This window comes from Miniopterus schreibersii (genome assembly GCF_964146895.1).
Source record: "Miniopterus schreibersii genome assembly, chromosome: 6".
Classification (NCBI taxonomy): domain Eukaryota; kingdom Metazoa; phylum Chordata; class Mammalia; order Chiroptera; family Miniopteridae; genus Miniopterus; species Miniopterus schreibersii.
This window is the reverse complement of record NC_138107.1, coordinates 47,126,348-47,142,625: the sequence shown is the minus strand read 5'-3', so window position 1 is coordinate 47,142,625 and position 16,278 is coordinate 47,126,348. Positions and strand designations below refer to the sequence as shown.

Sequence of the window (16,278 nt, the reverse complement as noted above, 5' to 3'; positions counted from 1 at the left end):
GTATATTTTGCATTTAAAAGTGAAAATGGATAACATATAGTAGGGATAAAGAAATTAAGCTGTAAAAGTGACAGTAGCTAGTAAAATTAATATTTTGAACAAGCAGATTAGTATTCTCCTTACTCATAAAGACAGCCCTGACAACAGGGGATTGTAGAGAGAGACAAGTATGATAGAGAGCTAACAGTTTGGCCACAGTGCTGGATCTTGGGCCTGTCAAATGGGGGGCCTCCACCCTCTATACCCCAAGAAATGAATAAATGAGCTTTTGGCATTTACCCCTAAAATCAATAACTAATTCTAAGTTCAAATAATGAGCAAGTTACAGTGTTATTTTAAGCCTTGGTGCATTACTTTTCCCCCCAATCTTTGGGATTTAGTAAAAGAATCTAGCCAGAAATCCGAAGAGAATTCTTTCTAATTAAAGAGGTCATCTCTGCAATAAAGAAGGAAGAACTCACATCACAAAAATGGGTTAGTAAGTTTGTAGACTAATAAAGTCTCCTACGGAAAACTTTAGGGTTGCAGAAATTGGGGGTAAGAATAAGAGAAAGGTGGTAGGAAACATTTTGGAGTAAGATGGCCAAATATATGTAAGTTTTCTGGAGTAAATTCTCTACTGAGTATTTTTGTGGTAATTTCTTTTAGAAATCCCATCTTTATTATTTGGCTGACATCTTCTATCAAGTTGCTAACGCACAATAAAGTCGGTTTTAGGGAGGAGAAATTTCTCAGTTTTTTCTCTCTTCTCAGATAGAAGTATTTGTATCATAAAATAAAGGATGGAAGTTGGTGGTCATGAGAATCAAAGAAAGCTTTAGAAAAAGAAAAGAAGCCTTGAAAATATGATCAAGACTTTTTACATATAATTTTTCTTGTCTTTTTGAATAACTTTTCCAGGATGGTGATGGTGGATTTCTGGGAAGAAACACAAAGAAATAGAAAGCCCAGAAATGGCTTCAGACCTTTATAGAAAATAACCTAGTAGGTGTTAGAACCAAAGTGTTAAATAGAAAACCGAGTTCAGGTTTTTTGCCATCTAGTTTGTGTTAATGTAAAAATAGAATATGAACCTCTAGCAAAGAGCTATTAAGAAAAATATGAGTACTCTCAGAACGAGGTAATAAAATCTGTATTAATAGTGACTGTGGAAAGGCCGTGCTGCTACTGGAAATGTAAAAGAAAAATTAACAGTTAGGTTCTACCTTTTGACTTTGAAGTGGTGAACACATTTTGATTTCTTCTCACTTCCATTCATGTATGAATGCCATGAAATTTCTGTCATGACTGACTAAAAATAAATCAACAGAACAGCATCTCCGTGCTGCCCATGCTAGAGATGTAAATATTTTTGAAAGGTTATAAAAAGCCAAACTGATCCTTTATGGTGAAAGGTAAGAAGTCAGCTGTTATTTACAAAGCTCATTTCTCATTTGCTTTCTGTGTTTTGGGCTTATTTTCAGGCTACAGGACTCCTGTGGAAGATGCGACTCTTTGTTTTCCAGAACGTGTTTCCAAGCCCATCAGTGAAACATGAGGCCGCTGCTCGGGGTTGAGACGCTGGGAGAACACCTGCCTGTCCCTTGGCGCCTTCCACTCTACTGAAACCATGGTCTTCTCCGCAGTGTTGACTGCGTCCCATGCTGGGGCAACCAACGCGACATTCGTCGTCTATGAAAGCACCCATATGAATACGACGGTCCCACCACCATTCCAGCCTCCTGGTGCTGGGCCGCTGCTTAGATACAGTTTTGAAACCATGCCTCCCACGGGGATGAGTCCCTTGACCGCAAATAGCACAGCTGTACCCCCAACACCAGCAGTTTATAAGGGCCTAAACCTGCCTCTCCAGATCATCCTGTCTGCTATAATGGTATTTATTCTGTTAGTGTCTTTTCTCGGGAACTTGGTGGTTTGCCTCATGGTTTACCAGAAAGCTGCCATGCGATCTGCCATTAACATCCTCCTCGCCAGCCTGGCGTTCGCAGACATGCTGCTTGCAGTGCTGAACATGCCCTTTGCCTTGGTAACTATTCTCACTACCAGGTGGATTTTCGGGAAGTTCTTCTGTAGGGTATCTGCTATGTTCTTCTGGTTGTTTGTGATTGAGGGCGTAGCCATCCTGCTCATCATTAGCATTGATCGGTTCCTTATTATAGTCCAGAGGCAGGATAAGCTAAATCCATACAGGGCTAAGGTTCTGATCGCAATTTCTTGGGCGACTTCCTTTTGTATAGCTTTCCCTTTGGCTGTAGGCAGCCCTGACCTGCAGATTCCTTCTCGAGCCCCGCAGTGCGTGTTTGGGTACACAACCGATCCAGGTTACCAGGCTTACGTGATTTTGATTTCTCTGATTTCCTTCTTCATACCCTTCCTGGTGATACTGTACTCGTTTATGGGCATACTCAACACTCTTCGGCACAATGCCTTGAGGATCCATAGCTACCCCGAGGGTATGTGCCTCAGCCAGGCCAGCAAACTGGGTCTCATGAGTCTGCAGAGACCCTTCCAGATGAGCATTGACATGGGCTTTAAAACACGTGCCTTCACCACCATCCTGATTCTCTTTGCTGTCTTCATCGTCTGCTGGGCCCCGTTCACCACCTACAGCCTTGTGGCAACGTTCAGTCAGCACTTTTACTATAAGCACAGCTTCTTTGAGATTAGCACCTGGCTACTGTGGCTCTGCTACCTCAAGTCTGCATTGAACCCCCTGATTTACTACTGGAGAATTAAGAAATTCCACGATGCCTGCCTGGACATGATGCCCAAGTCCTTCAAGTTTTTGCCGCAGCTTCCGCGTCACACAAGGCGACGGATACGGCCCAGTGCTGTGTACGTGTGCGGGGAACATCGGACGGTGTTGTGAATATGGGAGCTGAGCTGCCTGACATTTGAGGTCATGGTTGCTCTTTATCTGACTCTGCATTTTCTTCCACATGGCTTTTCCACTCACACTTGACTGTTTTTTATAGGTTCGTGTGTAAGTGCGTGTGTGTGCAGTGTATAGAAAGAATGGTGACTAGTTATAATTCTGTTACCAAGGATACACACTAGGGAAGTGATCACAGATGTTACCTCCAGGATTTGAGAGAAATCCTCAATTTAGGGTGGGGAGTTGGTTTTTCGTTTCTTTGGTTGATTTCGTTCTGGAGGTAGGAATCAGGATTGTGCTTTACTGAGCCTGCACTTACACTGAATTAATTGCAAGTGTTTTGTATGCTGCTCAGATGCGCTTAGTCGAGTTGATTAATTCTTTTCTTCTGGAAGACACTGCTGCTTTTTGCCATTGTATTGAAGCCAAAATCCACGTACATCTCAGTAGATAAAGATTTACTTTTATTTAAAAAAACACACCCAAGGGGGTTAGTGACATTTCAAAGGTCATTAATATTTACTTTGGTGCACTTTAAGAAGCAATGTACAAACGAATTCAGTCATGTTTTTCAGAATTGTTTTTATACATGACATGTTTGTGCTTTAGGAAACATTGCATTGTCATTTCTAGCAAGATAGTTTTTAAAAATGTTTTATCTGCATGTGCAGTTTTAAAGTAGAGAACATAGAAATGTAGAGATTTTTCTAAGCACAATAGCAATTCTTTAGAGCAATAGGGCAAAGTCAAGGAGACAGAGAATCCTTGCATATTTAAATGGGATGCAGTGAGGGGTGGCTGTTGCGGGCTTCGGTGATTCCTTTTACTCCAGGATTCTCACTGCATCCAGCAGGGAGAAGGGCCTGCCGCCTATTGGACACCTACCATGTGCCAGGCACTGTACATCATTTTATCCCCACAGCATCCTGTGAGGTAGGTATTATTTTTTCCTTTACACATGAAGAAAGCAAGTCTCAGAGACTAAAATCCTGCCCAAGGTTAGTGGTTGAGCCAGGATCCCAAAAGTCTTGAGGCTGTGCACTCACTGTGCCACGCACACACCATTCAGGTTCAGATGTTTCACAGTCAAGAGGAACTTTGCATATCCTTTTATTTTTTAAGACTATAAAACCTTTTAAAAAATAACTTAATTTTTTTACTACCAAAAGAAATGTGAAACTATTGCAGAAAGTCTGGGAAATATAAAAATGAAATCACCCACAACCACCCTTTCACAATGGAACCTTAAAATATTAGATAAATAGGGCTATCAGGATGTAAGGTGATTTTTTGGTTTACAAAACAAATGACTGACAATTTGGAGAAGTTCAGTACAGCTGTATGTAGGTCTCCGCCTTGCGGGTTTGGAGGTTTCCAGTTGTTCAGCTGTTTTTTAATGTTCCGGGGCTTCTAGGACAGCACTGTTATCCGTGTGAGCCCATAGCAGAGCTGGAGTTTGTGAGTGTGCTCAGAGGTGAGGCTCCTACAAAGCAAAGATAAGCCCTGGTCTGAGTGTAGTTGTAATATGGCAGGTCTAGGGTTTCAAATTATTTTTCTCTTGCTGATGATCTGACCGCCTTGGTGCATTTAGACCCTTTGGTCCCCTTTTGTCTGGAGCCACTAATACACTTTATAAAATAGCTGACAGGAACGAAGGCAGTAAGGGCTGAAAGTGTAGCCTCGTGGCTACACCATGGGCTTTATAAGTAGGTAAGTAAACCATGAACACTTTTTGGACTTATAGCACCTTTTTGGAATTTTAGTGCTTTGTAGACTAGTGGGACAAATGAGCCTCTGTTTTTTCAGCTGTACAACCAGAGAGTTGGATTTGATGAATCTGAGGTCTGGCCCAACTATAATATGCTTTCCTCCCTGTGAGAGTGGAGATCTTTGAAGAGCCCAGTGGACGTCAGCCTCACTCTTTGGTCTCCAGTATTATTTCTTTACATTTTATTTCATTAGTTACTTCTTATCATTGACCATTTGAAGAGCACGCGGCACAGTATCAGGAGTTAGGACTTAAGGAGGTTGATGAGATCACAAAAAACCTGGGAAACCCTGCTCTTGCAATTGTAATGGTGTTGGAACTCATTTTCCAGTTAAAGAACTTTTTCTGGACTCATGTATATTATTTAATATGTTTTGGTATCATCTGATGATGATAGTCACCTACCTCTTTGGTTTCTACTTATATTATTCACAGGTAAACCTGTTGTGCCCATAGGGATCTTACAGAACATAAACACTATAGTAGATACTAGTAGCACACTGAAGTATATCATACTGTCCATTTTCAATATAAACTGGATTTCAAGCAGATATTAAATACATTTGAAATTAAACTTTCTCTAAGGAAAGTCGGCATGCTCTGTATTCTTCTTACAATATATATTGGCAGTAGGTCTTGAGACTCCTTTTTGGTTGGAGTTGAAACTGCGCTTTTGTTTTACTTGTCCTTTTATGAGCAGTCCTTAGGTACTTCTGTGCTGCTTGGCAGGCGGCGCATCCTCTGGCAAGCGCTCTGGACCGCCTGCTGAGAGCTGAGGTGCTCGGCGTTTGTGAAAGAAGAAAGAAGGGGCCTTGTGAGAATTTAGCAACACCGATCAGCAGTTCTCTTTACACTGGATAGTCTTGATCAGATGACAGTTTACAAACCATTTTGAACGTTTTTATTATGTATACAATTTGAAAGCTTTTAAAAAAAGGTACTATGGAGTACCTTTGAAAAATTTAGGTGCAGACTCCTATGTTGCCTACTCCCCTGTGTTTTCTTGCGGGGAAAATAAACACCACTACTAATTATCACCACTGACTGGCATAATCAGAAATGTGTTTGTTTTCGTTTTCCTTATGGCTAATAAGCATGAAAGACATAGTGAACTATTTGTGGTCGAATGAAATCCCCAATAGTCTGGAGTAGTGATATTCAAACTTTAAGTATTCCCAGAGGGGCTGGGATTGGGCCCAGAATGCACACTTTTATTTCATTGAGCATTCTGCCTGATTCTGTTGCAGGTGGTCCCTGGGGCATACTTCAAAACACACTTCTATCAAAAATATACCCACTTCAATATTGTCTGTTTTACTCAGAAATGTTTGTTTTGTGTTGGAAGCCGTTACCTTCTCGTGCATGGGTAATCCGCATCCAGAGGAAAATCTGCTTAACCTTGTGCCTAATTTGCTGCCATGTGTGTTAGTGCTGGATGTCAGCAGTATTAGCTTTACCTTCTTTCAACTGGCAAAATTTTGATAAGCCATCTCATTTCAACAGGAGAGCAAAAGGAGTGACTTAATATTTGGAAGTCGTGACTTTCTAGAGTCTAGTTCCTCTAATATCTTTTCTCCCAGAGAGGTGTTTTTATTGTATGTAACCTCCTGAAGACTATGAGGGGAATGTAAAGATTCATCTAGTTCTTGCTGCTCTCCTTATGCCAGTCATGTTCAATGGAAGCATGAAGAAAATAAAATAACCTTTTAAAATCTGTGTATTTTGGTTGCTAACAAAGATATTTAATTTTTCTTGATCTTTGCTTTTGTTTACATGAAAATATTTATGTATATATCACAGAAAAGTTTTCACTTGCTTGACATTTTATTCTGCCATGATTTTTAGTTTTAAGTTTAAAGGACTAAATTCAGATTTATTTTCTGAACCATAGTCCTTCCAAAACTGCCTTCATTGAAAACTCAGTTTTTATAATAAAAATATCAAAAAAACATGTTTGTTATTACAGGTAAATGGTAATACATTTCTTAGGTATATATTGGTACTAGGACTTTGTAATTAAAAATAATTTATTTTAAAATAGTAGCTGACCTGTCTGGGGAAAAAGAAAACACTTTGAATTTTGGACTGTTAATAGTCAGAAATCAAAAAAAGTATGGTTATTTATGCATATTCTTAACCAGGAAATGTGCTACCAATAAGAAAATAAATGTTTAACGTTTCTAAAAGAGTTTTTTTTTTTTTTTTTTTTAGGACTACTTTATCCTATCTTAGAAAATTTATCATGAATAATACTTCCTGTTAAATTAAAACCTGAGTTTAGTTTCAAATACTGCTTGCTTTGAGTTCTCATTTTCATATTTGATCTCAAAACTGGTATGTGTGTACTGTACTGTAGTTTTAGAAGTTCTCAGGGATAGTTAAGGTTGAAATCAAACTTGGCAAGAGATCATTAGTATTAAGAAACAGTTTTAAGAAATTCCATCTGGAAGAGTTATGAAAATTTTACTGCTGAGTCATTTAAAATTAGATTGTCACTTGGCAAATAAATGACAGCATCTGCTCCTATTTTGAAAAAATGATTTCCTACTGCGCTCCCATTTCTAAAATCTAAGGCCTATCGAAAATCGACTTTTAAATCCCTAGGAAATAACATTTATTTGTATAAGAGTTAATTTTTTTCCAGTCAAACATGGAATTTTATTTTTTTCATTCACATGCAATAGCTAAATATATTTCTTTTATTTTAAGTTACAAAAGAAAGTTGATTTACAAATGAAGGTTGTCATTGAATCTACACTTGACAGTTTCTTCTGAAATGGAAAGGTAAGAAAGATACAGCAAAATAGAGGAACATGTTAAACTAAATGCATTTTCACATCTACCATGAAAATAATGAACCCCACTCAGCTCATTCATAATAAAGAGAAACTTTAGGAGCCATTACTACCTTAAGTAGCAAGGTGCATTCAGTGAGACTCAATGCAAAAAGAAAAATTTCCTAGCTATATCAGTCAGCTTTCAACCAGAGGAACAGAACTAGTAGAAGATATTTATTAAGAGATTTATTGCAAAAACTGGCCTACGCAATTATGGGGCTGGCTGGGCAAATCTGAAGTCCAGAGGGCAGACCATCAGGTAGAGGCTGAGAATCATAGGCACAACCTGAAGCTTCTATGCCCAGGTGGAATTTCTTCCTCAAGCCTCAGTTCTGCTTTTAAGGCCTTTCAACTGGTTGACTCAGACCCACCATACTATCTAGGATAATTTTTCTTAATGTGGACTATGAACTCTAATCGTATCAACAAAATACCTTCACAGTAACATCTAGATTAGTGTTTGATGGAATAAGTGGGGTATGTAGCCTGCAGAAATTGACACATGAAAAGATCAACACAATGGTGATATCCAAATTTACAATAAAATTCTTCTGTGATGCTGTGATGGTAGTCTAAAAATAATCAATTACATAAATCTCAGAGTTGAGGTTAATAAAATGACCAAGACAGGCTTGTTGCAGAGGATGGGATACATGTTCTGACTGCATTATATTCAGATTCACACAATCACGGGACACAATATCTCTGATTTTCACTCTATCTGTTTTGAAACTTCTTAAAAGGGAGTAATAATTAATTGAAAAGATGATTACATAAACCCACTTCCTTTATATGGCAGCTTTCATTATTTGTGATAACTTGTCAAGGATGATGCCTTTTAAGGAATTCAAAAGCATTTAAAGTTATAATTTACTCTCAGCATAAAAGTGCAGTTAGTAAAAATGATGGGTTACATTTTTGGCCATTTATTGTTGTCAAAATACACTTTATTTTAATTCAAAGTATTTTCTTTTTTTTTCCATCTGAGGAAACTGTTCCCAAGAGATTAAGTAACTTGTCAGGCATAGCTTGGATTCAAACTTAGACCGAATGCCGAAGTTCATACTTTTCTAAGCCACCTTGTTCCCATTATTCTCAGGTAACAGATCTGAGTCCCTAGTGAGAAGATCTTACTAAGCATCATACTGGGTGATGATTACCCACCACACATTACATAAAAATAGGAACAGCAACACCTGTTCACGAAGTTGTAGATATTAACACACATCCTAGTTTTGCTGGTTCTTGGTTTTAACTCATTACCTATATTTGGCTAAGTTGGGAAAGAGACTGTCCAGCTGATTGGGCCCCTGGGAGCCTTGGGACACCCAACTCTAATGTCATAGAGATGGAACCTTCATGGAACTTGCTGACTCTGGCTAAAATTTTAGGGACACTTCAATACCCAGACACTTACCTTAAATTGCATAAATCCCAGAACCCCTTTTGGAACGGCTGTCGCCCTGGTGCCTAGTTGGGTTTTAATAATGTACTGACTTGTCTGAAGTACAGGAGTTTAGCTATAGTAGCCAAGACTACTTGGGAGAAGAGGCAGAGGTAATGGCAAGTCAGAAGCTCTGGGGTCCTGTGCCAGCTTTGACACTCCTTGCTGTGTCCCCAGAACTCTTTCAGTGTGACATAAAATGGCAGTGTTTTTAGGATACCCATTAACTCGTGATTGGTATAGTAGTTATAATTTCTTAATCAATTGAATCATCTGTACCAAACAAAACAAAAACAATACCAAAAAACTGTTACTGTAGTTTATTACATGTTTTTGAAAATAACGAAAAATTTTTAAATACTGACATCTGTTCTGTGGCAGTACCTGTTAGAGGTTTTCAAATACATTATACCCTAAGAAGCAAATGAAGAAACAGTTTTAGAGCAATTAAGTGATTTGCCCAAATTCTGGCAGCAATTAGGAGGTAGAGCTGGGATTCAAACACAGCTTGACAGCTCCCAACTTTAGATCTCTCTTCATTTCACGTTGAGTCAGCTCCCAACTTTAGATCTCTCTTCATTTCACGTTGAGTCAAATTGTACTGTCAGGGGAGGGCTGGATAGTGAGGTTGTAAGTTGTGGGAAAACCAGTAATCAAGTAAACAGAGATCAGATCAATGATTCTGGAAAGTATCTTAATCTAAGAGGTACATTTTTCTTAGAAAGTAGAATAATAGAATTTTTACACCTTAAGGAAAGATTTTCTTTTCTTTTTTAGTTTATAGTGTATCACCCACGGTCAACCACTAAAACAGCTGAGCTCATGGACAAAGAAACACGGCAGGTTACTGTGATGAGGCAGGAATTGCTGCTTCCCAGTGTGGGCAGCAGTTAGCTCTCCTCAGTCTGGACTTAAACTCCCAAGTGGGGTCTGCAACGCCCCCCTCCCCTTACACTGTTGAGTATTGCTATCACTTTTGCCCTCTGGACTTAACGCTGGAAAAACTTGGCCTTCATGGATGCTGGGGACTCCTTGGGAAACGGTCAGTAGCCAGGGCATATTTTTCTGCTCCCGCCTCCTCTTCCAGGACTCATCTAACGAGCAAGGTGACTGCACGTGGCACAGAAGACTCCTCTCTGACAGGAAGAAAGATGGAGCTCTCTTGTGCAACTTCCCCAAAGTATTTAGTCTTAAAAGCTATGATTAACTTACATTGAGAGACATTAAGATGTCTTTTTTTTTTAAATTCATCTTTATTGTTGAAAGTATTACAGGTGTCCCATTTTTTCCCCCCAACTGACCCCCTCCACCTCGCTCCCACCCCCTCCCTAGGCCTTCACCCGGTCATTGTCTGTGTCCATGGGTTATGCTTATATGCATATAATTTCTTTGGTTAATCTCTTCCCACCCTCCACCCCTCTTCCCTCTGAAATATGATCGTCTGTTGCGTGCGTCAATGTCCCTGGATCTATTTAGTTCATCAGATTCTTTTGTTCATTAGCTTCTTCTTAAAGAAGACCCTTCAACTTTTCCTGTAGTGCTGCTTTGGTGGTGATGAACTCCTTTAGCTTTTCCTTGTCTGAGAAGCTCTTCATCTGACCTTCAATTCTAAATGATAGCTTTGCTGGGTAGAGTAATCTTGGTTGTAGTTCCATGTTTTTCATCACTTTGAATATTTCTTGCCACTCCCTTCTGGCCTGCAAAGTTTCTGTTGAGAAATCAACTGACAGTCATATGGGTGCTCTCTTGTATGTAATTAATTGCTTTTCTCTTGCTGCTTTTAAGATTCTCTCTTTGTCTTTAACCTTTGGCATTTTAATTATGATGTGTCTTGCTGTCTCTTTTGGTTCCTCTTGTTTGGGATCCTCTGTGCTTCCTGGACTTGTAAGTTTATTTCTTTCCTTAAGTAGGGGAAGTTTTCTGTAATTATTTTTTCAAATAGGTTTTCAATTTCTTGCTCTCTTTCCTCTCCTGGCACACCAATAATACGAATGTTGGTTTGAAGTTGTCCCAGAGGCTCCTTATGCTATCTTCATATTTCTGGATTCTTCTTTCTTTTTGCTCTTCTGGTTGGATGGTTTTTGTTTCTTCATGTTCCAAATTGCTGATTTGATTCTCAGTGTCCTCTACTCTACTGTTGATTCCCTGTAAATTATTCTTCATTTCAGTTTGTGTAGCCTTCATTTCAAATTGGTACTTTATTATGTCATCGATTTTCTCAGTTATTTTCATCATATTCTTACTAATATCCTTGAGCATCCTTATAACCATTATTTTGAACTCTGTATCTGTTAGCTTGCTTGGATCTATTTCATTTAGTTTCTGTTCTAGAGATTTCTTCTGTTCTTTCCTTTGTGACATGTTTCTTTGCCTCCGCATTTTGGCTGCTTCCTGGTGTTTGTTTCTATGTATTAGGTAGAGTTGCCATGTCTCCTGGAATTTGTAGAGTGGCTTTGTGCAGTAGGTGTCCTGTAGGGTCCAGTGGCTCACCCTCCCCAGTCACCTGAGCTGGGCCTTCTAGGTGCTCCCCTGTGTGGGCTGTGTGCACTGTCCTGTTGTAGTTGAGCCTTGGTTGCTGTTGGCATCACTGGGAGGAAGTGACCCCCAGGCCAATCAGCCATGAGGACCAACTGCAACTACAGCCAAAGAGCTGCTGTGCTGGAGACACCCCTATGGAGCAGGATTTACTTCAGTGGAGCTTTGGTGTTCACCAAGTGCGCCCCTTGAGTGTCACTCGTGGCTGTGGTAGGGTTGTAATCCAGCGTGGTCGAGTCTGACCACCAGGTGCACTGCCTCTGGGGCCTCCCTGGAGGTGCAAAGTCAGCCTGTGCCAGTGCCTTGCCCAGGGCCCCCCAGCATGAGCTACACAGCAAACCGTAGTTGGCTGCTACTTGTGCTGGGCTTGGAGGTATCCAGGAGAGGCCAAGCTATGAGCCAATGCAGCTGCCGCTAGTGCCAGGCCTGGGGCCACTTAAACGGTATGGGGCCTGCTGCTGCTTGTTTGAGAGATTTTAGGAAAGTCTTAAGAATGAGGCTGGAGAGGCCACTTGCACAGAAAAGCCCCTGGAAATGGCCTGGATGAGCTGCAGGTGGGGAGGGGCGGGGCCTCCGGGAATCACGGGGCGGGGCCAAAGGTGAGAGCCAGGTGCTGGCGATTCAAATATGGCGCCTGCCCGCTGGCTGTGTGCAGGGAGGACTCGCCAAAGGAGCCATGGCCTCGCCAGCCCTTCTGCCTGGGAGGAAGCCGCCCTCCGCCTCTCGCCCGGATCTCAGGCAGGTTAGTTCCTCCCCGAGTGTCCCGGGTCCTTTCAGGCTGCTGCCCGGCGCTGGGCTCAGAGGGAGCGTCCGGGTGAGTCCGTGCCGGGCCCTTTAGGAGGAGCTGCTGGGGCTCCGCAGCCTCCGGGACCCTCAGCCACAGTCCCCGCTGGTTTCACAGCCCGGAGTTGTGGGGACGTCTCTTCCCGACCCTGGAGCCCTGGGCTGGGGCCTGATGTGGGGCTGGGACCCCTCCCTCCTCTGGGAAACCCCCACCGCCGAGATTCCCTCCCGGGTTCAACCGGGCACTGGGTGTGGGCCCGCGGCCACTTCTCGGGGATTCAGCCCCGACCGGCCTGTGTCTCTGCCCCTCCTATGGGTCTCGGTGCTTCTTCAGCTCCCTGGTTGTGGGGCTTCTGTGCAGCCAGGTTTCAGGAGGCTCTGAGTGATGGTGGTTCTGTATTTTAGTTGTGATTTTGTTGTGGCTGCGGGAGGCAGCGGGTGCAGCTGTTACCTCAGCCCCATCTTGTTTTCCTCCCAACACTAGGATATCTTACGTTCATCTGTGAAGGCTACTGTTGCCAGTCACCAGGTTTCTATTTGATCTCTCCTAAGGGCAAGAGGCTTCTCATGAAAACAAATCTACAGTAAAACAAGAAGCACGCTGAAGGGAATGCAGCAATGTAACCTGAGAAGAGATGTGATGACACACCCCTCCCCTCAAAAAAAGTGTCTAGCCCCCCCTTTCTCCCTTGAGTTCACACGTTTCTGTCCCCGCTGGATGCCGTGCTCCCTGATGGCTTGTTACTGTTTCCCCAGCACCTAGCATGGTGGCTCATAGAATGTAGTGGTTTCTAAAAGTCTGGAAATGGACTTTTTGATGATAGAACCTTGGTGGTAAAAATCCTAGTGGACTTTTCCAAACCAAGTAGGTTTAAGTGGGAAGATCTGAGACAAGCACCCAAGTCTTTAGTCTCTAAGTCCAGTGACCCGCCCTCTATACAAACCTGCCTCCTTTCCTTAGGGGAGAAGGTAATCTGGGGATTTTCTGACACTGCATCTAGGCTAGTTTGGGGGACAAGTGTGGAGAGTGGATGGGTAGGGCCGCTAAATTTTTATTTGCTAAACCTGACAAGCCTGAGAGTAGTGCACTTATGTATATAATTTTTTGACCCATGATGTGCAAATCACGTTATGGAGGAGGTCCTCTGTTCCTTTTTTTTGTAAGACTGACCTGCAGTTACATCTGTGGTCTTGACGAAATATGCTGGGTTCAGGCTTCAGAGGACAAAGGGAGGAGATGACTCATGGTGCAGCCCAGGGCTCTGATACAGATGGACAGAAAACAGCAAGTAAAACGGTGTGTTTCTGTAGCTGTTTTGTATAATCTCAGTTTGTTGATGAATGGGGACGGTGATATGGACAAAGCGTATTCAATAATCACCTCCATCAGGGAGATTTGGATGGGAAAAGTTTTCTATTACTGGAATTAGACATCCATATGTTGAATGTCATTTGAACACTTGCAACAGAAATTCAGAGTTTAAATCACTTTCACCATGGTGTTGGCAGGACTGGGAACACTTTTTTTTTTTCAGCTGTTCTTCCTGATGGGACCTATAAATAGCTTTAGGGAAGTATATAATTATCTCAAAGTAGAAGCTGAAGATAAAAAGCTACTTGAGATTTTAAAAGAACATTTAATAATTATTATTATGTAACATTTATTAAGTATGCTCACTGTGCCTCATTGTCTTTGCCAGGAAGAAACTTGAAATAAAAAGTCAATCCAAGATGTCACGTATATAAATAGACCAAAAGGTATATTAACATGGTGCCAGAACAAAGGGTTGATTCAATAAAAAAAGAAAACTTAGGAGAACAAAAAAGGCAGCCAAATCAGTGTAGTATTGTATAGAAATGAATAAAACTTATATTTAGTAACAAATCTTTAAAATACTGGCAGTTTAAAATAAAGATAGTCACATAAAAACGCATAACATTATGGTGTAATCATGGGGTACCGTGTTTTTGGCAGCTAGCTTAGAGTTTTACATATAGAAGGAGTTTACTTTGTTCAGTGAATGAATAGTAAGCTTTAAATACTAAATACAGATTCATTGTTGGTTAAGGCAAGCTGTTATGAATGATGATTTCAGTCATTAGTTCCTGGCTAAGACTTATTACCTATAGAAAGTTAATAACCAAATAATCTTATTAATGGCAGTCATCATTTACTTGATGCCTACTAGATGATGCAAGTATTATATCTATATAAATATATGATCTCTAATTCTTATAATAACTCTGGGAGGTGGTGATTCTATTTTATACATCCTGTAAGGCTCCAAGTGGTTAATTAAATTTAAGAGGCCACAGGACTCATAAAGTAGAGATTAAAGAATTCAAACCCACATCTGAGTAGACACTGAAGCTCAGGCTCCTTTCAAATTGTAGTATCATCTGTCCAACCTCTTACCTATGCTTTGTTTCCTTTGCCTTATTTTCCTTTAGAACCTGATTGTCCTGCTCAACCTAGCTCTGATTTCATGATTCACCCTATTGCCTCTGGTCCTCCCTTCAGCTTGTCCTCAACTCTTCTATGGTCTTCTGGCCTGAGGCTTTGGTAACCTGTCTACATTATTGTCTTCATCTTGTTATAATACAAGGCTCAGCATTGCTACACACTTCTCAGCACTGATAATTTGCATAGATGCTATCCCACGAGATAAAATATGAATACATATCCTCATCATGGCCTGAAGCCATGTGTTTCTCATTTGCAAGCAAGAAGCACAGAAAACGAACCAAAGATCCTTATTAAATATACTTGACCCTTCTATCCCGAGAGAACTGAATATAAGGGCAGAAATCCTGCAGGCCAGGCGGGTACACAGCTCCTGGAAGCCAAGGCCAATAGAAGACTTGAGATCTAAACAGTCCAAATGATGGTAGTTTCTTTGTGTTGGGGTTCTTCTGAGGAACATGTTCAGACATGATGACCACTGGAGAGGCAGGCAAGACTTTGGTAGTGGAGGGGGACTCAGGTTGATAGAGTTCCTAGTCAGACCTTTAACCAAGAGCTGGATACCTTCTTCCCCAGGGATGTTAGCTTGGCCAAGAGGTCATAGAGTACCTAAAGGCTTGTGACTCTTGTCATGAAGTCCTGAAGTCTTAGAAGCAGGGCCTCATGGGAAGTTGCCCCCTTTGGCACCCCAAGCGCTCATCTGGGTACTTTCAATGTAATGGCAAAAGGGGCTGATAAACAGTGGTATTATGAAGTTACAGGGTTAGAAATAACATTAGAGCAAAAAAAAAGCAGTTCTTTCCTCTTCTGGAAAAGGGCCAGTTACCCATAGTAACATAGCACAGCAATCGCCAGCTTGCGAGAAAAGTCAGATCTAGGCATGGATACGGTGAGAACATGGAAGTGGAGCATGAAAACTCTGTCAGTGTCTGACAGTAGCAGAGTGAAGTTAAGTAAAAGAAAGTGGGAAATGAAGAAACCCTGAGGAATGAGACTGGCAGGAATGAGGCCAGTGGGTAAACGCTTCTGGAAGCTAATGAGATGCAGAGCTGGCTATCAAGGATGTGGGCTGATGTCTAGATTTGCAGCTTGTTTACACATTTAGGTCTCCCTCTGTTGATGGCTAAGGGAAAATGGACCTTTGCTCCACCATGTGCTGTGATTATCTTCATGCTCTGCCACCCAACTTGCTCACTGGATTCTCATTACTTACTCTCATGTGAATGGCTTCCTCCCTTTGCCCTGACTTTTGGGATGTTTTCTAGCAGTTTGTTGTGCTTCCTTCTTGTACTACAATTAAAATTCTCCAGCCTTGCTTCTTCAGGCAACCCTGGGTGATCATCTCTGGTCCAACCTTAACTCTGGGTGGTATTTCTCTGGCCCCACAAGTGTGACTTGAACATCAGTCTGTGCATTCATAAAGTAGTGCTAGCTTTTGTGACAACAAACCCCTCAAATGTGTGACTCAACACAAGAATCATTAATTTCTCTTTCATACAACAACCCAATTCAGATAGGTGTTTCCAATTGGCTCCCAAATAATTATACAGGAATCCAGGATGATGGAAGTTC

General features: G+C 41.4%; 1 protein-coding gene across 6 annotated transcripts in view; it reads left to right on the top strand.

The window, feature by feature from the left end:
- Window positions 1-6,922, top strand: part of GPR63 (G protein-coupled receptor 63) — a 35,712-nt gene extending 28,790 nt beyond the window's left edge. For 5 of the 6 annotated variants that reach the window (XM_081139728.1, XM_081139731.1, XM_081139729.1 and 2 more), the window contains one exon: window positions 1,464-6,922. In XM_081139728.1, coding sequence (XP_080995854.1) covers window positions 1,610-2,869 — 1,260 coding nt within the window. In that variant the 5' untranslated portion in view covers window positions 1,464-1,609 and the 3' untranslated portion in view covers window positions 2,870-6,922. The remainder of the gene's footprint in view (window positions 1-1,463) is intronic. The other variant, XM_081139733.1, reaches the window with a different exon arrangement.
- Window positions 6,923-16,278: the final 9,356 nt, after the last annotated feature.